The sequence below is a fragment of the Oryzias latipes genome, chromosome 22 (assembly GCF_002234675.1).
Source record: "Oryzias latipes chromosome 22, ASM223467v1".
Classification (NCBI taxonomy): Eukaryota; Metazoa; Chordata; class Actinopteri; order Beloniformes; family Adrianichthyidae; genus Oryzias; species Oryzias latipes.
Window position 1 is genome coordinate 25,246,765 of NC_019880.2, and position 24,843 is coordinate 25,271,607.

Here is a 24,843-nt window from a genome sequence, read left to right on the forward strand (position 1 = left end):
TTTTCTTTATCATTTTAATTAAGTGACAGAAAAAGCTGTGTTGAGGAAGAAAATTGGTTGATTGATTGCTTTTTCATTTTAATTTTGAGTCAAAAAATGCAGCTTCATTTTGAAAATGAAAAAGCATTTCTGGTTTTGACTTTTATTTTTAATTATGCTACAGAATCGCTTCCATACCCCCCCCCCCATCTATCAGCAAAAACTGAGCCTTTGGAAATGTAACCGTATATACCCAATCCTATTCTATTTGATAGATGCATTTCTGAGACTCATGTCTCAAAAGCATGAACTTGACTTCACCCCCCGCCAGACTGTAAGAGGGCAACACATACACAGACACACACACCTAAGGGCCATTTAGAGTCATAATTAACCTATAAATAATGTTTTTGGACTGGCTGTACACCTCCTCCTCAAAACCCTGTTGGATATAATTTGCTACATGTTTTCTGCCCTCTAACAGATTATCAATCAACTAGAGGTGGATTGATAGTGAACGATCAGGAAGCGTTTCCAAAACCGTCTGGTAAAGGCCAGGCTGCAGAGTGACCCAACAAAGACACAAGAGACCGAACAAACCCAACAAAGACGCAAGCACCCCACCTGGACTCTTCTCATGTCAACTATGAGATGTGTAAAGTGCATCTTTGTTTGAACAAGAACAGAAACTCCTTTTGTGAAAGAAACAAGCTGTGAAAAAAAAAGTTCATTTTAAGAAAATCTGCCAGAAATGCTCTACATGCTCAAATGTTGTGGACAACGTTTTTTTTGCATTTAAAACAAATACCGGTATTTTATTGATACCGAACTTACCAAATTACCTAAATATTTAATTAAATCATATTGATTTTAATTTAATATATTCTATTTAATAAATAAATGATGGCAACATTTTGTTGAGGAATTTTTAAAAGTTTTTTTTTAAAAAGTTCAAAAAATGTTGAGTTTTTCTCTCCGTTCTTAGATGTTTTGGGCTTTACAGGCCTAAAAACACAACAGAACTGGGGGAATTTGCAGGTGGACGTGCACCGCAGATCGTAGTCAGAGGGGGGAGGGCTAAGGTCGGGGCTGCGTAATTACAGAGGAGCTCAGACACTTTGGATGTTTATTTTGAACACTTTGATGGACTGTAAAATTAGAGCAGTTAACCATCTCCAGGGCTTTGTGAGCACGGCCAAAGATAGACCTCACAGCTAAATACAGATATGCAGCAAATGACTTTATGACAGGAATAAACACAGAGGAAAGTGTGTAATTAAATGCATAAGTGCACGCAGCACATGCATGCTTTGTTTTATAGAAGACCAGCTCAGTATTTTGGGAGATGCCCAAAAAAGAGATTTTTTTTTTCCTGCAGCTGAAATCTGATGAGGGGGTCAATGCTTTCACAGCTGAATTTGGAAATGGGGCATCAGGGGTTGTTGGTTCTGCCCGCTGACTTTTAAAACACAAAGTTCAGTCCCCGTGAAATCAGAAAGACACAGGTTAAAGAGTTCCTCTAGTTTTCTGGATTCTCACTTGAGCTGGTTTACTTCTCTTCCTGTTGTCCTTGTTTTTCTCTTGGGGGGCTGTGTCGCTCTTTTCCTTCTTAATCTTTTGACTGGTTGGCCTTTTTGTCGCCTTCTTCCGCGGGTGATTACCTGTGGAGTGTATTGTTTGGGTTTTAGGCCCATTGGTGCTGTTTGAACTCTGTGTAACAGCTTGGTTTGGGGCTGTGACCCCCCCAGAATCCAACTTAAGGGCTTTCTTGAGGCTCTTCTTTACAGGGTCTGTCTTCCTCTGTGTGTTCTTCAGTTTCTTTTTCGGGGGCTTGTCCCTGCTCCATGGTTTGGCTGCTTTCTTCTTCTTGTCCTCCACCTTTGGTGCGTTGCTTACGGGCTTGGTGTCCCCCACTGTGGTGCTGGCTGTGGTGGGCTTGAGCTTGGGCTTGAGCTGGCCCCTTGTGGCTGGGGGTTTGGTGGTCAGTTTGAAGTGTCTGGGTGGGGGTCGTGTGGGCTTTTCATTCGTCTTCAGCACGGTCACTGAAAATAGCACAGATGTCAAGAATTCACAGCTGCTTTGTACTGTTTCAAACAGGTTTAAAACCACAGATTTGATCCAAAACTTAAACTTAATCATGGGAAAATAATAACGGTTTAAGAAAATAAACAATATTTAAAGTAAATCAGAGTAAGATACAAGAACATGCTTTCCTGATGTTTTTGTCTTGTAAGAAGAAGAAGATTCATTATTCATTTAAACTTGCTGTTTTTTCTGTTTTGCAGAAAAAAACTTTTCAGAACCAGACGTCAGTCTCGTGCTACACTCACACTGATCATGTGATGCACAGTCTTGAATGTACGTTTAGTCCATGATGTTATATAATTCCATCCAGGAACAAACTACAGTTTTTAATTTCTCCATCAGGATCAATTGTCAACAGTTGGCACATCCGTGAATTAAAAGGGAAGCCATCCATATGTCAATACCAAGTCCCTGATTGGTCAAAGCTCAACTGGTTTAACTTTCAACACGCGTTCAATGGCTGTGTGTTGAAATTGCGTAATTTACGAACGTGAGAGTATTGAATGCGTAAGATGATGATGATGATGATAATGACTTTATTAATCCCACAATGGGGAAATTTCATATATCTGTGGCAGCAAAAAACGACATTCAGAAATAATCTATATAACATCAAAAAAGGACATAAAAAATGACATTCATATTAAATTAATTAAGAATATTAAATTATTAAATATTATAATTACAATTATTATTGAAATCATTATCGAAAATGAGATTCATAATAAATAAATATTAAATACTACTACTACTACTACTACTAATAATAATAATAATAATAATCACAATAATAAAAATAAAAATAAAATATATACAAAAAATATATGTGGTCAACTGCAAATGCTCGGTTCCTTAGGCAACCTGCCGTTGTCATTTTGTTTTTTTTTGTTTTTTTTTAAGACGCATATATGCATGTTTACATCGACTTTTCATTGAAAAGGTTGGCTTGAACGTGTGTTGCCAAAGGAGGTGTGAAGGTAGCTTTAGTGTTCAGTACAAGTTTCCACCAGTTAGTACGAAATGGCTTTACTGACACTTCATGTTCATAGACAACTCAAAATATTCATGTCAAATGTGTGAAAACAGAACAGAGAGGGCCTCACCTTCCTTGGGGGAAAAAGGAAACTTCTTGCCCCTCACTTTGACCGGCAGAGGCTTCTGCTTGCATTTCCCTGGAGGGGCTCTCCTAAAGAAGATGAAAAGTTAACTTTCTTGTTTCATAATAAGTTGTAAAAAACATAATTGACACAGATTTTTCCATACTCTTTCTAGGAATTGGAAGGAGACTTAAAAACGTAACAACCTGAGCTGGAGCTGAGCCGCGGTTTGATCTGTCAGTCATTATTTTCCTGAGGCGCTAAACATTTCGTTTCTAAACTGAGGCTTAACGCCTATAATAGTTAATATTGTGAAAGCTGTCTTCAGGATCAGTTTGAGCACATGAATACATCGCGGTGACGTGCAGTAAATCCACAGAGATACCTCAGTCAGACGAACAACTGCGTCTGCTGTGAAACAGTAAAAGAACAAATTTTCAGCAAAAGTATTCAAAGGTCGAAAAATCCCCCAGTGTAATGAGATATTTCTGTTTTCCTGTCAGAAATACAAACACAGTACCAGAAAATGTCACAGTCGTTCTGAAGTGTTGTGCAGTTCTTTATGATTGTGTTCAAGGGTGCTGCAGTGGCATCTGGAGGTTGTTTAGGAGCCCTCTTTCCATCCCACTCTCCTTATAAGAAACATCTGAAGGTTAACAAAGGGCTTTTTAGAAAGGCTGATCAGATCCAGGTCCAAATAAATACATAGAATAAAGATCCAGAGGAATGGTAAATGACAGAGGTGTATATTTATATAGCCCTTTTCCCAAAGCATTTTAGTCACATTTACCCACGCACACATTTACACACTGAAAGAAATCCACTGCTACCTTAAGCCCGCACGAAATATCAAGGTCACAGACCACTCTGTGAGCCCATAGGGCCAAAATGTTCATGAACATTTTTTCTACCAGCATGCTGCAGGCGACAGGTTGTAGAAAACACCTAAACAACATGCGGGGGTAATTAAGGGTGTGGTACTGACTATAGAATTTAAGAAATTAGACAATTAGAGTGTAGTTTCTGTGGACATCACTTGCACAAGTGATGTGTCAGTAAGCGTCAGTAAGGAGCTAGTATTCGCACTTTACAAATTACTAGAGGGGCATAAGGAACTGTACGACACCATCACCTGCACATCATGTGTGCAATTTCCATTACCCTTACAAATACTTAACGACACACTTATCACACGCATCACAATGGTAAGTTCCATTTTCATGACGTCCATTAAGGTGGTCTCACGAGCCTCAAGGGAACTGCAAGACACACCTGCACTTCCATAAAGACGCGACCGCACCTCTTTACAACCTTCTACGGGCTGGACAACCCAAAAACATGCAGCACTGTACGGGTCAACGCCCAAACATGTGCATGTGATTAAGGCACTACAATGACGCCAACCCATAACCACCAATGTGGGCTTCAGTGTCTTGCCCAAGGACATTTTGACACATAGGTGGGCAAGGCTGGAACCAAACCTGCGATCAGAGATTGACCGGAATGATAAGGTTGTAAACATTTAGAGTTTGGATTTCCTCAAGCTCATTGATGATAGTGAAGGAGACACAGAAAACATCAAACAGTCAGTGTTGTCAGCTGTACAAAGGACAAACCATATAAAGCCCCATGTGTTCAACTTGATGGTCCACATCTCAACCTGGACAGAAGCTGTTCAATCTAAAAAACAAGTTGAGTGCGTTGTTTCCATCTACAGCTAGAGCTACCAGCTGTGTTAGTGTCCATCAGAACCACAGAGAGAATAACCTGAACAGAACAAACCACTGAACAACAGCCGCATGCATTGATAGTTACTGGATTTAGGCCAGCAGCTTGTGTCTGCACGTGTTTTTTGCTGTTTCATCTAAATCTGAGTCAGATGGTTGCAGATGAGTTATAGTCTAAAATGATGCATTTATGAGAAGCTGCTTTTATGCAGCTGGTCCTCTGAGGCTCCTTAAACGCTTGTTCATCTGACATTAAGATAGAAGAGTTAAGGGGGAGGTTCAACACCCATAAGAAAGTTATGTGTGAGGCAAACTATGCATTTTTAAGCCGCGTTGACACCAAACATGATTTGCATTCGTCAGGGGCATCCAGTTTTGATACCAAGTCAATGTACAGACGCGATGTGAGCCCCTGCGGCACGATTTGAGCATGGGGCACGGCACACTGTAGCAGCGCATTTTGGACCTTGCAACGCAATTTGGCACATTGAGAGTTCAAAAATCTGAACATTGGTAAAGAAATGCATTGCTCAACCAATCAGGGACTCTGCTTTGGTCGGTGACGTGTTTATGATGCGATAAGTGCGTGGAGTTTAAAGCTAACCTTGAGAAGGATCTGATCATTCTCCTTGGGAACTTTATATTTATCTTTTTTCCATCATGACAATAAAGGAAAGTCTCATGACCCCAGACATGAAGACATGCCTCGGCCCTGAAATCAAATTCTTCAAATAGACTGGCAAAAGATGGGGATTTTATTTTTGGGGTTGTTATTTTCTCAAAGCTCTCTGAAGACCTCACAAATTACAATCTCTAAAGTTGAAAAAGCACGTCCCAGGTAGTTTTGGGTTTCAAATAAACACAAAACTACTTCTTTACCCCTTAGAAACTGTCCGATAGCACTGTTGATTTACTACTGGAACCAGTTTTACACGAGGTTGGTGGTATTCATCATCAAGTGTAGAACATAGCTTGACCTGGTCCTAAACATCACAAAGACCAAGGAAATTATTGTTGACTTCCGGAGATGCAGTAAGAACCGCCAGCCACTTTCCAATGGCACGGAGATGGTGGAGAGGGTGACCAGTTTTGAATTTCTGGGGGTCACAATGACTGAAGACCTATCCTGGGGTCCACACACTGCCTCAGTGGTGGGCAAGGCCCAACAACACTTGTACTGCCTGAGGAAACTAAAGACAGCAAAAATCTCCAGGCAGCTGATGGTGAACTTCTATAACTGTGCCATCAGCAGTGTTCTGACATTTGGTTTCCTAATAGCTGCACAAAGGCTGATCAGCAAAGACTCCAACGGGTGGTGAAAACAGTGGGGAAAGTCATTGGGACCACTCTCCCAGAGATGAGTAGTCTCTACACCACCCGCTGCCTAAAGAGAGTCCACAACATCCTGCATGACCAGCACCATCCAGTCCACCACCTCTTCCATCTGCTGCCCTCAGGAAGGAGGTACAGGTCTATTAAGGCCAAAACAACCAGACTGAGCAACAGCCTTTATCCACAGGCTGTGCGGCTGCTGAACAGTCCCTCCCAGCAACTGCTGCCCCCCCATCTCCTCATCTGAGCACACTGTGAAACTGGACTTTGCATTGCTGCTACTAATTTAAGATCTTGTGTACACTGAATGTCTTATTTAATGTCTTATTTACTTATTTACAGTTCTTTCATGTTTAGTCCCTGCTGTCTTCCCTTTTGTACTGATGCTGCACTTTGGTTATTTATTTATTTATTTGGCATTTATTTGGTGAATTGAACTGAGTGCCTGTTTTTTGTTGATGCTCCAAATGTATTTTCGTTGTTTCACTGACAATGACAAATAAATCTTCTTGAATCTTGAATCAAAAGAAAGTCGGGCTACCAACGCGAACTTGACGTGTGAATCGTGTTCGGTGTGAATGCCGCTTTACTTCCAGGTAGGAAAATTACCTACGAAAACAACTAATATTTGATTTAACAAAGTGTCTTTAGTGTGCCAAAGGTAATACGTGTATATGGATATAGTTTACTCTGAAGTGCCTAAGAATAGCATGATATAGACCCTTTGACTAGGTTTTCTGGTTTTCCCTTTTCATGTCATCCAGGAAATAAGGTGGCCGCCCTGTATCTTCAGGATGGAGATGACCCCTGTAATCCCATACCAGAGTTTATTTTATTAATTGGAACTTGGCAGACAGCTGCATTTGTGAATATTCAGGGTGAGGTCATGGTTTCTTACCAACACTACTGTTTATTCCAGCTGTCCTCCAGAAACTTTATGTACTACATTCCAATGAGGCTTTCATATAAGGTTCCTACTTGGTCTTGTCTTTCTCATTTCCAATCCTATCTTACAATACAAGGCAGTGTGGTTGAGGTTATGGTTGGGAGGCAGCCATGCTGCAGAGGTAAAGTGGTCGACCTCTGATTGAAGTATTGAAAGTTCGGTTCCCACCTTGCCCACCCATGTGTCAAATTGTACCTGGGCAAGATTGAGCAATGCTCCTGCTGGTCATAGGTTGGCCCCAGTTCGGCAGCAGTTCGGTGTGTTAATTGTGTGTGGGAATAGGTAAATAGCACTGTGACTGTAAAGCACTATGGGCCTTAAGGCAAGGTAGATAAGTGCTATGTACAGTGTGGCAAAAAGTATTTAGTCAGTCACCAATTGTGCAAGTTCTCCCACTTAAAAAAATGAGGGAGGCCTGTAATTTTTATCATAGGTTTACCTCAAGAGAGTCAAAATGAGAGAAAAAAAATCAGAAAAATCCCATTGTCTAATTTTTAAAGAATTTGTTTTCAAATTATGGTGGAAAAGAAGTATTTGGTCAATTACAAAAGTTCAACTGAATACTTTGTTATATTCCCTTTGTTGGCAATGAGCAGCAGTCAAATGTTTTCTGTAAGTCTTCACAAGGTTTTCGCAAACTTTTGCTGGTATTTTCGCCCATTCCTCCATGCAGATCTCCTCTAGAGCAGTGATGTTTTGGGGTGTCGCTGGGCAACAGACTTTCAACTCCCTCCAAAGATTTTCTATGGGGTTGAGATCTGGAGACTGGCTAGGCCATTCCAGAACCCTGAAATGCATTTAACAAAGCCATTCTTTTGTTACCCGGGCAGTGTGTTTGGGATGGTTGTCATGCTGAAAGACCCAGACACGTTTCATTTTCAGTGCCCTTGCTGATGGAAGGAGGTATTCACTTAAAATCTGACCATACACTGCCCCATTCATTCTTTCTTTTACACTGATCAGTCGTCCTGGTCCCTTTGCTGAAAAACACCCCCAAAGCATGATGATTCCACCCCCATGCTTTACAGTAGGTTTGGTGTTCTTTGGATGCAACTCAGCCCTCTTTCTCCTCCAAACACAACAAATCCTCTTCTGGATCATCCAAACGCTCTCTAGCAAACGTTAGACATGCTTGCACATGTACTGGTTTTAGTAGAGGGACACGTCTGGCACTGCAGGGTCTAGCAGCGTAGTGTGTTACTGTACTGATGGTAGCCTTTAGGCCTGCACAATAAATCGCAAATTTATTGTCATCGCAATATCAAGCTGGGCAATACGCATATCACAAAAGTCGGCAAAAAATGCAATAAATGGTAACCTTAAATGTGCTCAAAAAATCTTATGGCAGATTGAAGTATGTAACAAATCTAACAAATCCCTTTACATCATTGACCAATTGGATGGAGCCCTTTTCAGTTAGATGCTCGCCTCCTACAGTACAGACCAAAAGTTTGGACACACCTTCTCATTCAAGGAGTTTTCTTTATTTTCATGACTACGAAAATTGTAGATTCACACTGAAGGCATCAAAACTGTGAATGAACACATGTGGACACACGTTTCCATGAACTTTGACATAGACTTTTCAGGTTCTCTGGGTTGTTTTCCTCTTGTTGTTTTGCTTAAATGTTTTTTCCAAACCACCTTTGGCTAAGGAAACAACAGAGTATCTTTTTCAGCGTGTGTTCAAGCTCCATGGTCCACCCAGAGACATTGGTGTGGACATAGGGAGGGTTTTTGTGGATTCCTACTAATTTATGTTCTGGATCCTGTTCTCATCACAGAGTTCCACTGTAACTATCCTGGCAGACTGTGTGCTGCTGGTTGTTGAGGAGGTTACGGTCATGCTTAAGGCTTCTTCACCTGACATCCAGTTAATTACTTTCTTGAACTACCTGTGCCTCCTTCTGAGTTTCTGAATCTTAAGTGCATGTGCTGTGGCTTTTTACCTGGAGGGGTCCACAAACTTGAACACAGTTCCTGTGGGGGACATGGCGCTAGGGTACGATGTTGCCAAAAAGTACAGCTCTCCTGAAAACCAGAAAAACCTTACTGTTCTCCCCTCACACACAGAGGGGAGGGGCAGAGGCGGAGGGCGTCAAACGTTACCTGCTTCGTCCTCAGCAAAGGAGATGATGTACTTGTGGTAGTGATTGATGAGTCCAGGAAAGGAGCAGGTGATGGTGTCGCCCATGCAGACCCTCCTTTCCTTCCATATCCCAGAGGGTTTATCTTCTTCTAGTGCCATGATTCGCCTGAGAGCAGTTCAGAACTTTACCTTCTCCACAAAATTCTAATATTCATCTGGTAAGAACAGAAGGGTAAGGGGCACACATAGATGAATGAATAAGAGGCTGAGGGAAAATCAACATACCCACTCATAAAGTCTCCAAAAAAGTACAGGGCATTGAGGTTGGGGGATTCACAGCCTCTGTACACATACCCCCCTGTCACTGACTTCCCGATATGATGACTGTAGGCAAATATAGGTGGGATGTCATCTGAAAGCAACAGAACCATGACAGTCGGTACTGAGAATAGTTGGTGGGAGGATCATGGGTGGCATGAAAAGAAAAAGAAACACCTACTCAGGGAGGAGTTGTGGCACAGTTTGATATCATAGCACTCAAAACCCTCTTTGGCCCTCCATCCGTAGTTCCCCCCGTTCACAATGATGTCGATCTCCTCGTAACGGTTTTGACCGACGTCTCCGCAGAAGATCCGACCCCTGCCGTACTGGCTCACTGGATCCCCTCTGTCCACCGAGCAGCGCCACATGTTCCGGACCCCAAAAGCAAACACCTCTGGCCGGGCAGTTGGGTCGTCAAGAAAGGGGTTGTCAGGGGGGATTTCATACTGCCTTCCAGCGGGGGTTCTTCTGTCCACATCCACACGGAGAACTTTTCCCAGCAGTGCACTTCTGGGGAGTGAAAAGAAACCGAACCGTCAAGCTTCATCTGCAAACGATCTGATTAAGGAGAACCAGGGGAAAACAAGCGACCTGCAGTATTGTAAACAAAAACAAATGATGTCAGAAAAGCAAAGGCAGAAAAAAACACAAGTTGAGAAGCAAAAGGAGCGGTTGCTCTGGTAAGGCTGGGGGGTCCTTTCCTGGAGCATAAGCTTCTTTCCCCCCTAAGATAGTCTTGTGAAGTCAGTTGAGATGAGTGGAAATCATCGACTGTATATAAGAACTGGAGTAGGTGACTTCTCCCCCCTCGCAATTCCAAACAGGAAGTACCCACTGGTTTCAAGAAGCCAAAATCCCACAGACATCTATAGAGATAAAAAAAAAAACTACTACTCAGTCCTTCTATTGGTCAGAATAACCGTTCTTGCTCTGATACCTTTTTTAAACATGTTCTTGATCATTCTCTTTTTTTCATGATTTTTTATTTGTGTTGTTCAACTTATTCTAGTTATTAAGTGACCAATCAGATGCTTCAACAAAAGTATGTGGTCTTTCATCGATTATTCAAAACGTTTGATTGATAGATTTCATGTAGCCCTCTTTCAGTGGTAGGGGTGTGGCCTTCCAGCAACCTCACTACTGATTGGCGACAGTGGTTCAGGTGTGTTTGAAACGTTGACTCATTTTGATTTGGATCAGTCACTTCTTTGTATCGCTCCAACACAACGGTGTCCATATCACAAAAAAGATGGTGGCTTAAATAGCCTATACCATTCTCATTTCGTCGATCGCGATCGACCGGTCGATCTTCAAGGACATGAGGGTAGATCGCAGGCCAGCAAAGTTATATAACAACAAAAAAAAGCACTTCTAAACAATCCACCAGCCAATCAAAATCCTCACCAAGAAGTACAGGACTTGATTGACATGCAGAACGGCCAATCGGACATCTTCTAATACATACGTCACTGCAGACGCATGTTAAAATTCACTGAGCGCAAATTCTGTCTGTCATCAGAAAGTCGTTTTCTGACCGCAGCACGTCAAGTCCCCGGGAGAAGAGTCACTCCGGACAACCAGAGTGTTTGTTTTGAGCCGCCCCGCGTGTCTCTTCCTGCTGTCAGCTTTGCGGTTCTCCCCCAATAAATACGAGGTCATGCCATGCTCCCCGCATTGCACGGTTTACAACAGAGCGATAGTCTCTGCTTTCTGTCTTTGTAATAAAACGCCATATCTGTTAATACAAAAGTATTTTTGTGTAATCTTACTGTGTAGTTTCTAATCAGCAGTATTTAAACAACAATGGACAAAAACATGTAACAAATAAACAAATATTTAACAAACATTTACTAATAGTGTGTGTGTGTATTTATATATATATATGTATGTATGTATGTATGTATGTATGTATGTATGTATGTACACAGGTAAATCTTCAAGACATTGTCCACTCAAAAGTACCTCACATGGCAAAAAAGTGTGAGCATCCCTGGCCCATACCATACTATTTTTAAGCCTATTATAATAAACAATATCCATGTATTTGATCAAATATTACCCTTTGGCACACAAAAAACACATTTTTTTGAAATATTAGTTATTTTCTCCTGAAGTGAGAGGACTCAGCAGCGTGTCTGCACCTCACAAACTAAAAAAAACAACATCCAAACTTTTCCAGAAATGGATGTGCGTATCTTGTGGTGCTGGTAGTGCAGACTCTTCCTGGAAGGGTCGGTTCTCACTTATCTTCATCACAATGTGAAAACCCACTCGTTTTTGTGGGTTGGGAGGGGCTGGTTCTCAGAGAGCAGGTTTTTAGAGGAATACTCAGAAATGCTAGAACGGATCAAAATACCGCTTTGGGGTTTCTTTTTGTGAGGAATGAACATTATGATACACCTAAAAGTTCAAAAAATGATTTTGCAGGAGAACGTTAGTTTACCTTTCTTCTCTCCTGGTCACCGTTACAATCTGACGTGTGGATGTGACTAAAGCTCTGAGTGATGGTTGACCTCCAGACAGTCATCTGTGATCTATCTCTCATGTTTTCTTTGAAGACTTTCAAGAGTAATCCATGAGCACTAATGAAAAAATGTCTTCACGTTCGTCAGCTCCTTTCCTCACATTTGCTCTGCAGGAAGAAACCAAAGATTCTTACTTGTTCTGTGAGTTTCCGAACTTCCCAAACGGATCTCCGGCCTTCCCTCCATCTCCAGTGAAGATGTACAAATATCCGTCTAGACCAAACAACAGCTGGCCCCCGTTGTGGTTTGCAGCAGGTTCGTCGATTTCTAAAATGACTCTGGAGGTGAAAATAACAGTAAAGGGGTCACAAAGGGGAAGGCAGCTTTGGTTTAAGCTTTCTGAATGCAGACACCCTGGTACTGGTTTGTTTTGGTTGTCCTGTGCAGCTGCTGAATTATTTGTATGTAGTTTCCTTGAGATAATAGTATTGAGTCATCCTTTATTTGTCCCTCAATGGAAAAACTAGGACTTTTTTGTCTGCAATTTGCTGCATTCAGCCAGCTGTGACAAGCCAGTTCCACGGGTTTATAGCTTTTATCTTGATGTGTTAGCGTCTGTTCTTATGGATAATCCTAAAGTAATATCGCATGACTGGCTGGTGTGAAACCAGGATGACAGGACACTGATGTTTCCCAGCTGTGAGGAACAGTTTGAACCAAACACTTGACAGGTTTCATTAACCAGCAGGAACGCTGTCAGCTGCAAAACCAGGTTTAATTTAAAGACATTTCGTCTGTAATTGCATAATGAGCAGAAACATTCGTTTGTGTCAAAAAACTGTGAAAAAAGTAGCACTTCTACGAAAGGCTCTTCCACGTAAGGGCTGGAGAAGCTGGCTTGTCTCGACTGGTCACATTTTCCCAAAGGACACTTTTAAAAATATGACTTGCGCTGCTCCAAAGGGAAGCATGTTGATGAATATCATTCCTGGAGCTACCAAACATTATTTATGCTCCATATGTCTAGAATTTGGAAACTTCTTGACTAGTTTTACTTCCCTTATTTACACGTCTTCAAGTAATTTTCACAAAGCCATCCATCAATCTTCTAAACGGACTGAACTCCTTTCGGGGGTCACTGGGTTGCTGGAGCTTATCCCCACCGCAGTTCGCCCTGACCAGGTCACCAGCCTCATGCAGGGCTTTTCAAAAACTATTATTTAACTATTAATTTTATTTAAAGAATTTTATAGCTAATTTTGGGGTTAAAAAAACAGCTGTTTAAAAAAATTCAATTCAATCATGAAAAAAAAACGAACAGGTTTATAAAAGAAATTCCAAAAATGAATGTTGGATCTAAATAGTTTGGTTTTATGTCTGTCAGCTACTGTGTAATTATGCACTTAAAAAAAGAACTTTGCAACCAATCTAATCAGTAGTTTCCTGATTTTACCAACAATAATCCTAATTTACCTTTAAGCCTCTAATCTGCACTTTTACGATATACAGAGTTTTCGGAGTGTTTCTGGACTCATGACAGACGTGTGGTCAGGCTCAGAGGAACCCAGAACATCAGAGCTGGGCTCTCAGATCGGCTCACTCAGTCTGAGGTCAGCTTCAGTGGTGCTGCCCTAAAAAGGAGAGACGACGGTCACTGGACCACCACTCAGATTCCTGTCTAAACGCACCTTACTAACCCCCCCCCCCACCACGCACACACACACACACACACACTGCAGACGTCACCACATAGACTCACGTAGACAGACAGACAGACAGACAGACAATCCCTGCATGCATGCAAAAGGGGATGAATTTAGATTCAGTATGAACCAGGGTCTTCATGCTGAAAGATAACAGTGCTCATCATAACCCCATCCTCCCTCCATCTATTTTCAAAACCCGCTGAATCCCTTTCGTGGTCTCTGGGGTGATGCAACCAACTCAGCTACGGTTTGGCGACAGGTTGCCAGTCTGTCCCAGGGTCATACAGCCACCCACACACCTGGGGTAATTTAAAGATGCCAATTAACCATGAAGCATGTTTTTGGACAGTGGGAGGAAGCTGGGGGCTCAGAGAGAACCTACACATGGACAAGGAGAACATGTAAACTCAAAAATGTGAAAAACATGAACAGATAAAACTACCACAGAATGAGGGTGGGGTGATCTTCTCACACCTCAAGTTAAAGACTTAACGTTAAAGACTTTAACCTTATGTTAAAGTTAAAGACCTAACTTAAACATAATGATTGGATCCGATCTTTCAGCCTGAAAATAAAAGTGTGAACGTGCCCGAAGTCCAGCTCCTTTTTAGTTTCAGCAAACACAGTCAGCAGTTAACCACCACCTGGCTAATTTGGGACTTCAGAATTTCCTGGATCAATAGGTGAAAGTGGTCTGTCAGTCAGGGTACGTGCAGGGGAAAGTTCCGCCCATAAAGCAGCACACGTCTGCTGGCGGTCAACAGAGGCTTCTGTCTGCGCAGGCGCTCACCTGGCAGCAGATCAGAACTCTGTGAGCCCCACAGGCACATTCCTAAAGCGCACCCCCCTCCCCGACTCCTGACAGGGACAGATGCAGCCTCACCTCTCTGAGTGAGGGTCTGCCATGTTCATGTCCGACACAGACACCTTCATCTCGCTGATCCTTATCTTCTCCACCTTGCTGTGAACCTGGATGGAGTAGTAGATGAAAAAGCGTCCGTTGTCCCGGTACTTTGGATGGAAGGCCATGCCCAGGAAGCCTCTCTCATCCCCCAGCCACGGGGTGGTCAGCACCTCCCCGCTCAAGTCCAGGAAGGGCTGCTCCAGCCGGCTGCCGTCCCGCAGGTAAACCCACACGAAGCCCACCTGCTCTGCGATGAACATTCGGTGTGTGTCATCCCCGCTGTGCAGCATCAGCACCGGGTTCCTCAGACCGTTGGCAACCTCCGTCAAACACACCTGGAGACAGCCCCGCGGATCCTCCAGCACCTGCCCCAGGTTGCTGTTGAGGTCAGGGCTGCTGAGAACATTGGGGTAGCAATAATCCTGGTCGGGCAGGTCAACCATACTGCAAAATGTGGACACGTCCCGCTCACTCGTGTCCAGCAGCAGCCGGTTTGCAGTCAAATATTTCAGCACATGGCGGCACTTGCCATGGAGCTCCGAGCAGAAGCCGACGCACAGACCCGGCAGCTCTCTGACGGGCGTGTGAGGGTCCTCCGCATCGTACAGGTGGGCAGCATAAGGGGAGCACTCCTGCATGAAAATGCAAGAAAAGTTCACATGTAAAGAGCCGGTCTGAAGCATAAGGCTCTGCAGTTATGATTTATTCACACATAGTCACTGAAATGAACAGGAACTCCTCAAAATATAACAGCAGAGTAATTTACTATCTTCGCGTGGGTCTCAAAGGACCCGTGAGCGGCTTGGTCATCACATCAGACTGCTGCAGATGATTCAGACCAACAGCAGCCAGGTGTGTATGATATTCAAAGCAAGCTTAAAGACCCGTTCCGATTGTCTTTTGATCGATTTTCAAAGCGTTCCCAGTGGTCTTTTACTGATGATTATGCCGTTTTTAGCCTAAATCCAAAAACCTGTGTCGTTTTCCAGGACATAGTTTCTGTGTTCATTAGAAATTCCCCTCTGAGTTGTGGGCGGGACTATTAGAGCGTAGCTAGAGTTACAGTGGGACAAATTAAACAATTCTCAAACTGTGTAACGCACTTTTATCCATTATTAAAATAAACGTTTTCTGCAAATTGCTTTACAAAAAATCGTTTAAAATGTGATATAGTGCTGTCCTGACTGTGACTGCCCGGAGCTGCAGTGGTTTGTTTAACCCTTGTTCTATCCTAGGCACTTTAACGTTTGGAGTTGGGTCATCTAGACCCACTAGACAGTGCTCTGAACCTTTTTTCTTCGATGATTTGCGATCTTCACTGGTGTCCATGGATTACATGAAATCTTTCCACCTTTATCCACCTTTGTCATGGTAGGGAGAACACCTCAATGTAGGGGGGGTCATCTAAGATAGCACAAGGGTTAACCTGGGGGTTGACTGCAGGCTCACCTGACACATGACTTCCTTCAGCATGTCTTCGCAGAGATCCTGCCCCGCCGCTTCCAGCAGCTCGATGATGTTCCAGTATCTCTCTGCGATCGTATTGTCGGTTCTTTGGTCGCAGCATCCAAACTGCTCGTACTGCGCGCAGAACTCCAGGTGCCACTGCGGCTTGAACGGCGGCTGGAAGTCCAGGCATTGCGGATGCGCGGAAGCCGCGAAGACCTGAAGGAGCAGCACGACTGACGCGCTCAGCTTCACCTCAGGCAGCGTCTGCGTCCTCTGGACCGACCTGGGTGGTGCAGCTGCGCGTAAAGACGCGCAGCGCGCGCTTCTCCGGCGTGGACAGGAGTTTCGCTCTCGCATCATTTCCGCGTGTCATGTTGAGGACCTCCGTGTTTGCTCTGCTTTATACCGGCAACTGTGCGCGTGCACTCGTGTGCCCGCGTAACTCCAAGCATGCTGGCGGAGGTGTAGCCCATCGTGTGTTTGCGTCTCGCCCCTTTTTGGAAACAGGATGCGTCGCAGCAGCCTCTGTAATAAAGGCGACTGTTGACGGTGTTCATGAAAATTCTAAATCTGAAGGTTATCCGGGCTTTTCCCGGTCCCTTACTGCGCTTTTTCGTGCTCGTGCGCAAGCACGTTGGATGATTATTACCCCCCTCTCCAGCACACGCACGGGAGAAAACCCGCAAAGTGTCGAGGCATGCATCCAGAGAGGTCACAACAGCCTAAACTGTAATTATGCCCCACATCCACGTGCCTGCAGGCAGCGCTCTTTGTGCACGAGCGTGTTGCAGCTGCGCACAAATTGTTTCAACATCATGAAAGCTCAAATTTGAATATTACCTTCAGTCCTTTGTTACCTAAACCACCATGAATGTTATTTTTGTGGTTTTACTGCGGCGGGACCATCAGAGACAATAACAGCATCCATCCACAGCCTATTATATAATTTCAAGAAACTTGAAGAATTTCAGAGCTCAGAGGGCAAGAAGGGCAAGTCTGGGCATAAACAATTTCCTCTTCCCAACGCAACTTGATGTATTTCTGTCAGGTTGCTGCCATGTTTAGACACCCTGTCTTGAGACACTCGTGACACATGTGAAAAACATCCTTGTTGATCACGTGATCCTCTCACCTTCAAACTGGGGTGGGGTTTTTACCAACATTATTTGCTGTGATGGGGGAAGAATTTGGGGGTCCTGGCCTACTTTGTGTAGCACATTTTGTGCACAGACAATTCAAAACGCTTTACATAAAACAATGAAAAAACGTATAATACAAACTTGAAGTACGTTAAAAATAACTGAATTTTAATGTAAGCGTAAAATAACTTTGTGGATGTAAACTTTAAAAAAAACAGATCAAATGCCGCTGAGAACAGGTGGGTCTTGAAGCTGGAAGTAAAGAAACTGAATGTTTCAGCTGATCTGAAGCTTTTCTGGAAGTTTGTTCCAGATCTGTGGAGCATAGAAGCTGAATGCACTTTGTGTGGTTTGAACTCTAGGAACTGACAAAAGACCGGATCCAGATGACTGGAGAGGGTTGTAACATACAGGGTCAGGAGGTCAATCGTGTATTTTGGTGCTAAACATCCAAAGCTTTGTAAACCATGACTTTCAGAGTGCGACAGAAAGACCCAGTCTGATCATCTTTTGATCTATTTTCAAAGTGTTCCCAGTGCTCTTTTAATGATGATGATTCCGTTTTTAGCCACGATTAAAAAGAAAAACTCGTGTTGTTTTCTAGAATATGGTTTCTAAAGTTTTAGAAATTCCCTTTTGAGTTGTGGAAGTAAGCCTCCACTGGTATCCCATCATCCCCTTTGTTTACATTCTCTCCCACTAGCTTACAGCCACTTGCAACCCCACACTAATGTCAGTGAAGCAACACAAATCATGAGCAATATCAGTGTCGTGGGTCCCACCAGGGAATGATTGGGCAGAGGCGCCAAGGTGAAAGTATTCTTGACTTTAATGCAAGAACAGAGCACACCAATTGCTCCACAAAGGTTAACCAACATAGACTTCTCCAATCCAACACTCCAAATTCTCCTCTCAGACTCTCCAAATTCTCCTCTCAGACTCTCCAAATTCTCCTCTCAGACTCCCACACTGACAGCTGTATCTGGTTCTCTTTTAAGTGGTAAGCCCCTCCTCCTGGGCGTTGCTCTCCATTAGTCCAAAGAGAAAACAGGGAGAAGTGTTTGCATTGTTCAACAACATAAATAAACATACAGAAATAAACAGTTTCATTCAACTAAACATTCTGTGTCGTGTACAGAAAAATAACAATAATCATCAATAAAAATAAATACAAACAGTGACCGATGCGTCACATGACCCAGGGTGTCCATGACCACTTCCGGGTTACCGGGTTACTTCCGGGTAAACAAACCAACGTTAATGTTGGCGTCGTGTGTGCTTCGTGTTAATGTATGCATGGGGATGGTGAGTCGGCAACCTAGTGTGCACCCAGGGCTACCTGCAGAGGGATAGGGACGGAATGAAAAGGGTAAGCTGATGTAAATGACGTGTTACCGGGTCCGAGCGTGCGCGTCTATGCGCACGTGTGTGTGTGTGCGAGCGTGTGTGCATGCGTGTGCGCCTGCAGCGGCAGCTGACGGTTCTACACCGTCACATCCAGATCTATACAGCTGTACAGTTTTGGTCCAGATTCCAGCTCAGACGAGGAAAACAAAGACGTTCGTGGATCTATTTGTCTCCAAGTGGATGCATCAAAATGGAGCGGAGCAGGGAGACTTTGACTTTCAGTTGCTGTGTCACTGTTGTGAGTTTTTTCAACTACATCTTTAAATTTGCTGCTGATTCACCACAATTTGAATAAATACATACTCAGAAATTCAGTTTCAATTTTAAATTATTTTATATATGCCCTCCTTTGTGGAAAATGCCACAAGAACACGTTAAAAACACCAAAACCACAGTTTTGATTGGAGTGCGTCTTCAAAATCTATCCCCTGACAGACATGCAGTCAATGTAAAGACCTCAGAACTGGACTTATGTGGTCTAATCTTTTGGTACTTGAGAGAACCCAAGAAGCAGAGTTCTGAAAAAGCTGCAGTTTCCTGATAGATTTTTCTGGTTGACCTGTTACAGCAGTCACGTTATTTTTAAGATGATAGCAGGCTGATATTGTGACTGCCTTCATGGATTCATCATAATGTAGATCTGTATCCATCACTACACCCAAGGTGGTGTTTTTCCCCTTTGTTCAATTATTGCAGCCTTAAATGCCCTCTTAAACTTGATTCTACAATTTATTTTTAGCTAAAACTATCCATATAAAAAAGTGCAACATTTGCCACATTGCCCATGAAGACTTTCATTTATCCAGATGGTTGCAAGCATTAAAAGTTTATTTGAATTTTTTTTTATTTGAAGACATAATATGAAAACATTTTCAATTTAAAACATTAAATCACATAACCTTTTAAAACTTTTTTTCCTGTCAATTTTAATCTCTAACTGGCAGTTTGAACAAAAGACCAATTCTTAATTATAGAAAAAAAATTTAGGAGCTACTAAATCAAAATGAAACCACCTAGGTTTTGTGATATTTTGCTGTAAAATTGTGTTACTGACATACAACAAAACTGATCTCAGCCGATTGGTGCAATACCGCTGTTTGAACAGCAGGTGGCAGTAAGCAGCCGAGAAGGACAAATCCTGTTACACGAGACTGTGACCCACATTAATTGAGTAGAGTCCCGGCAAGATGGCGATGGGAGCAAACGTCCGGTAAGCGTCCTGCGCAACAAAACCTCGAAAACGTTACTTTAAGACGGAAGACTTATAAAACCGACTCTCCACTGGATGTCAAGATAAAATAAAGCAAGCTTTGAGCCAACTGAAGATCCTTAAAACGCCCAACAACTATACAAGCATGGCTAGTAAACCCAATGCTAAAGCTACAGCTAATGCTGCTAGAGCTAAAATGCTTTTTCCACATGATTACTGCACGCCTGAGGACATGGAAACAAATGCAAAGGGGACAAAAAACAGCGTGGCATCACCTTTGAAACCAGCAGCGCCACAAAAGAAGCCAAAACCAGATGAAACCTGCTCTCTCAGACCCGGAGAAGCCTCAAACGCCGCAATCTTGGCTGCAATTGAAAGCCTCAAAAGCATGATGACGGACTTTAAGTCGGAGCTGCAGCAAAACACTCTGACTATATCCGCTATCGCCAAAGCCGTGGAGTTTAACTCTGCTGAAATCAAAGAATGTAAAGACAGAAATAAAAAGTTGGAAGAAGAAGTGAAACGCCTGAAAGAGAAAAATGTGGAGTTGGAGCAGAGAACATCAGAGATGGAAAAGAAAACGTTGGAGTCAGAAAGATACAAGAGAAGATGGAACTTGAGACTGAATGGTGTTAAAGAAGAGAAAGGGGAAGACACTCGAGGAATTGTGGCAGATATCATCACAAAGATCGCACCACCCTGGACAGAGAAAGTGGACAACATTCTGGACACGGTACACCGGCTGGGCCCAACCGACGTCAACCGCCCTCGTCAAATCATCATTCAGTTTACAGGAAGGAGATACAGAGACGAGCTGTGGCGAATGACTAAACACCATCCAGTCTGTCGAGACCTCAACATCCGCTTTGCAGAAGACCTCATCAAAGAAGACAGAGAGGCAAGGAAAGCTGTGTGGCCCAAAGTTGAGCAGGCGAGAAAGAATGGTTGTAAGACAATGTTTCGAGGTCCTTATGCTTTCATTAATGGTCAGAGAGTCACACCATGACTTCAGTTAGTCTTGTGATTTATTTAGTTAAGATGGTTATTGTAAATTCAAGGTTTTGTTGCTTAAAAGTTTTTGTTCAGTAATACTTTCAGCCTTATTTAGGTCTGTTAAGTTTACCTTTTTGTTACATGTTGCACCTTAAAACAGGTATTTCTTTACTTTCTTTAAATGCCAGAGGTCTAAGAGATCTAACAAAGAGAAAAAGTTTTTTTTTGTTTTGTAAAGGGAAAAATGTTGATTTTGTTTTTTTACAAGAAACGCACTCTACAAATGAAGATAAATCATTTTGGTCTCAGCAATGGGGGGACAAGGTTTTTTTCAGCCATGGCAATTCCAGATCGGCAGGAGTCGCTGTACTTCTCAAAAACTTCCAAGGCAAAATTGTTTCCCATATAGCAGATGCACACGGTCACTGGCTGATCATCATAATAGATATTGATAATTTAAAATTCATCCTGGTTAACATATATGGCTACAATAACATCAAAGTGAATAAAAATTTATTGGAGCAAATTTCATTACAGTTGGACCAACTCAGATTAGCATATTCATCTAATAATATCATTGTGGGAGGGGACTTGAATCTAGTGCAAGATGACTGGATGGACAGATTTCCCTCTAATTTTGATTCTAATCACCCTAATGGAACATTTATCAATTTCTGCGACGGTCAAGGCTTAACTGACACATGGAGACACCTTAATCCAGGTATAATTCAGTTCACATGGTTCAATTCCAATTATAAGTTAAAATCAAGAATTGATCATTGGTTAATTTCAAATCACTTGTTATGTCACGAGGTTAAATGTAACATATCAGCAGCACCGCTAACAGACCATTGTAGCGTAATATTGTACATTAAACCCAAAAACAGTATAAAGTACTTGAATAAGTACTGGAAATTCAACTCCAGCCTTATTAAAAATATTGATTATTGCCAAGAAATTAAATCACTGATTTCAGAAATAGAGACATCTGAAGAACTTGATTCCCCAGTCAGAAAATGGGAATACCTTAAATACAGAATTCGTAAACTCTCAATTTCATTTAGTAAAAAGTTAAAATCAAATCTGGATAAAAAAGAGCTGGACATAATAAAACAGCTGAATGATCTTTGTTGTAAACCTAACCCGTCTGAGGATGATAGACAACAGATATTAAACCTACAATCTAAATTAGATGAGCTTTATACTCAGAGAGCCCGAGGAGCATACATCAGATCCAGAGCAAGATGGATAGAAGAAGGCGAAAAAAATTCAGCATATTTTTGCAGCCTGGAGAAAAGAAGGCAAAAAAGGAACAGCCTAAAGTCACTTCTAGTGAATGATATAGAAATTACTGATGAAAAGGCTATATCCTCAGAAATTTACAGATTTTATAGCCACCTTTACAGCTCTAAATTTTCAAGGACAGACTGTGACAACTTTATAAAAGAGATTACGCAACACATCCCCAAAATAGACGACAATTTTAAACAAACATGCGATAAACAACTTTTAATCTCTGAGCTTGATGCTGTCGTTAGTCGACTCTCTCTCAATAAATCTCCTGGTTCAGATGGGCTCACAGGCGACTTTTATAGACACTTTTGGGAAGATATCAGAAATTTACTGCATCAAGTCTTTTTGGAAATCTTTGAAACTTGCACACTTCCAACCACAATGAAACATGGGATTATAGTTTCTATCCCAAAACCTGACAAGGATCCTAGACTTATAGACAACAGAAGACCTATCACCTTAAGAAATTCAGACTACAAATTATTAACGTACATTTTCGCTTCTCGTCTCCAGACGGGACTTTCAGAACTTATTGCGGAAACACAATCTGGTTTTCTGAAGGGCCGTTCAATTCATAATAATATAAGACTGGTTATGGACATCATTGAATACCGACACCTTATAAAAGATAATGGATTTATTCTCTTTCTGGATTTTTACAAGGCCTTTGACTCAGTGGAGCATCCGTTTATAATGACAGCACTGGAAAATTTTGGTTTTGGTACTAAATTTAGAAACCTGATCTATGGTCTATATCAGAATATCAATAGCTGTGTTATCCTTCCTAATGGCACCACCCCAAGTTTCAAAGTCGATGTAGGAATCCCTCAAGGTTGTCCCATCTCTCCATATCTGTTCTTATTAGCCACTGAAATGTTGGCTATTTATATTAAGAATTGTAGTGAAATCAAAAAGTTAAATGTCTTGGGCACAGAGATCATTATTAGCCAGTTAGCAGACGACACAACACTGTTTTTAAAAGATGAGCATCAAATTAAAGCAGCTATTGAAAAAGTCAAACACTTTTCCAAAGCATCAGGGTTAAACTTAAACTTAAAGAAATGTGAACTGTTGGCTATTCATGACACACCCTTAAAAGAAATCAATCATATCCCCATTAAATCAGAAATTAAATACTTGGGCATCTATATCAACAAAGACCAAAAAATAAGCCAATCAAGGAATGTGGGTGAAAAACTTGATGAATGTCGGACGAGGTTGAATATGTGGCTCCAAAGAGACACATGGCTGCTGGGTCGGATCTATCTGACAAAGATGGAGGGTTTGTCTAGATGTATTTATCCCTCTTACTCTAATGCCATCCCAAACAAAATGATAAAATCCATCAACCAAATGACGTTTAACTTTATTTGGAGAAACAAGCCTCATTACATGAAAAAAAACTATATGGTCAAAGAATTTAAGGATGGGGGTCTCAAAGTTATTGATTTTGACTGTCTTAACGGAACCCTGAAAATAAACTGGTTGAAATCGTGGATCAAACACAACCAATCCTTCTGGTTTTGTATCCCAAATTATTTATTTAACAAATTAGGCGGGTTAAAGTTGATGCTTATTAGTGATTTTGACATTAATAAGCTCCCTATAGCATTATCAGAGTTCCACAAACAAATTCTACTATACTGGAAAATCTTGTATGTGCATAATTTCTCGCCACACTCAAATATCATTTGGAACAACAGATACATCCTCCACAGAAACAAATCTTTGTTTTGTGCTGAATGGTTTGACAGAGGTGTCTGGTCGGTGTCTGATCTGATGGATACGGAGGGAAATTTATTAGATTATGAGCAATTTTGTTTAAGACATAACTTTAATCCTCCTATTTCAGAATTTTTAAAAGTACGCAATTCTCTTCCTCGAGAATTTGTATTTCTAACAAGGAACACAATGACACATTTAAGGATAAAACCACAGTTAGCCACATTGTCAATTGAAGGATGCCCTCTAATGGACAGAAAATGTAATAACTCATTTATCAGAAATTGGTTCATTGAAAGGTTTTTTCCTGGTCGACAAAACAAAAATAATATACTGCAGAAATTTGAACAAAATGTTGTTATTAAATTAAGAACCGATTTCATGAAACTTCCTATTCCCCCAAAAGTTAAAGAAACACACTTCAAAATTATGAATGATATCTATCCTTCCAAAGAATTACTTAGATTACGTTTCAACATTGATGACAACAGCTGTTCCTTCTGCAGAACTGCTGTTGAAGACATCGACCACATATTTTTCCTGTGTGATGTTGTACAAGTGTTTTGGTTGGATGTTTACAAATGGTTAAGACATAAATTTCCATTCATCATGGACTTCTTTTCCAAAGAAGTAATAATCTTTGGCCTGTCACTACACAACAATGTAAATAATGTATGTATCAATACTGTGTTATGTTTAGCCAAGTTTTTTATACACAAAAATAGGTTACAGAAATGCCACCCCAGCTTTAGCTTCTTTAATAATGAGGTCAATTTATACTTAAAATCCATAAAGTTAATCGACTCACCTAAAGCCATAACAATTTATGACACCCTGAGTGATATTCCTGATGTCTAAGACAGTTTATTTATATTTTGTATCCCCCTGCTTTTTGCAACACTATCTAACTCTGAAATTGTTGTTTTCTTATGTTATTCTTTTCCCTGATTTCTCTATGATTATGAATATAAATAGGTTT

General features: G+C 41.6%; 1 protein-coding gene across 1 annotated transcript; it reads right to left on the reverse strand.

Annotated features, from left to right (window-relative positions):
- Positions 1–1,088: 1,088 nt before the first annotated feature.
- Positions 1,089–16,665, reverse strand: hhipl2 (HHIP like 2). Its single transcript, XM_020713821.2, has 9 exons — positions 16,101–16,665; positions 14,631–15,283; positions 12,236–12,379; positions 9,755–10,086; positions 9,541–9,667; positions 9,276–9,421; positions 9,116–9,197; positions 3,168–3,250; positions 1,089–2,021 (listed from the first exon to the last, which is right to left on the reverse strand). The coding sequence occupies exons 1-9, from the start codon at positions 16,458–16,460 to the stop codon at positions 1,486–1,488; spliced, it is 2,463 nt and encodes an 820-aa protein (XP_020569480.1). The 5' UTR covers positions 16,461–16,665; the 3' UTR covers positions 1,089–1,485.
- Between the last annotated feature and the right edge of the window lie 8,178 nt (positions 16,666–24,843).

Coding starts and splice junctions, on each gene's coding strand:
- hhipl2 (XM_020713821.2), bottom strand. CDS start 16,460: ATGATGCGAGAGCGAAACTCCTGTCCACGCCGGAGAAGCGCGCGCTGC. Junction 10,087..12,235: donor TTCGGAAACTCACAGAACAA/GTAAGAATCTTT, acceptor TTCACTCCCCAG/AAGTGCACTGCTGGGAAAAG. Junction 9,668..9,754: donor GTGCCACAACTCCTCCCTGA/GTAGGTGTTTCT, acceptor TGTTGCTTTCAG/ATGACATCCCACCTATATTT.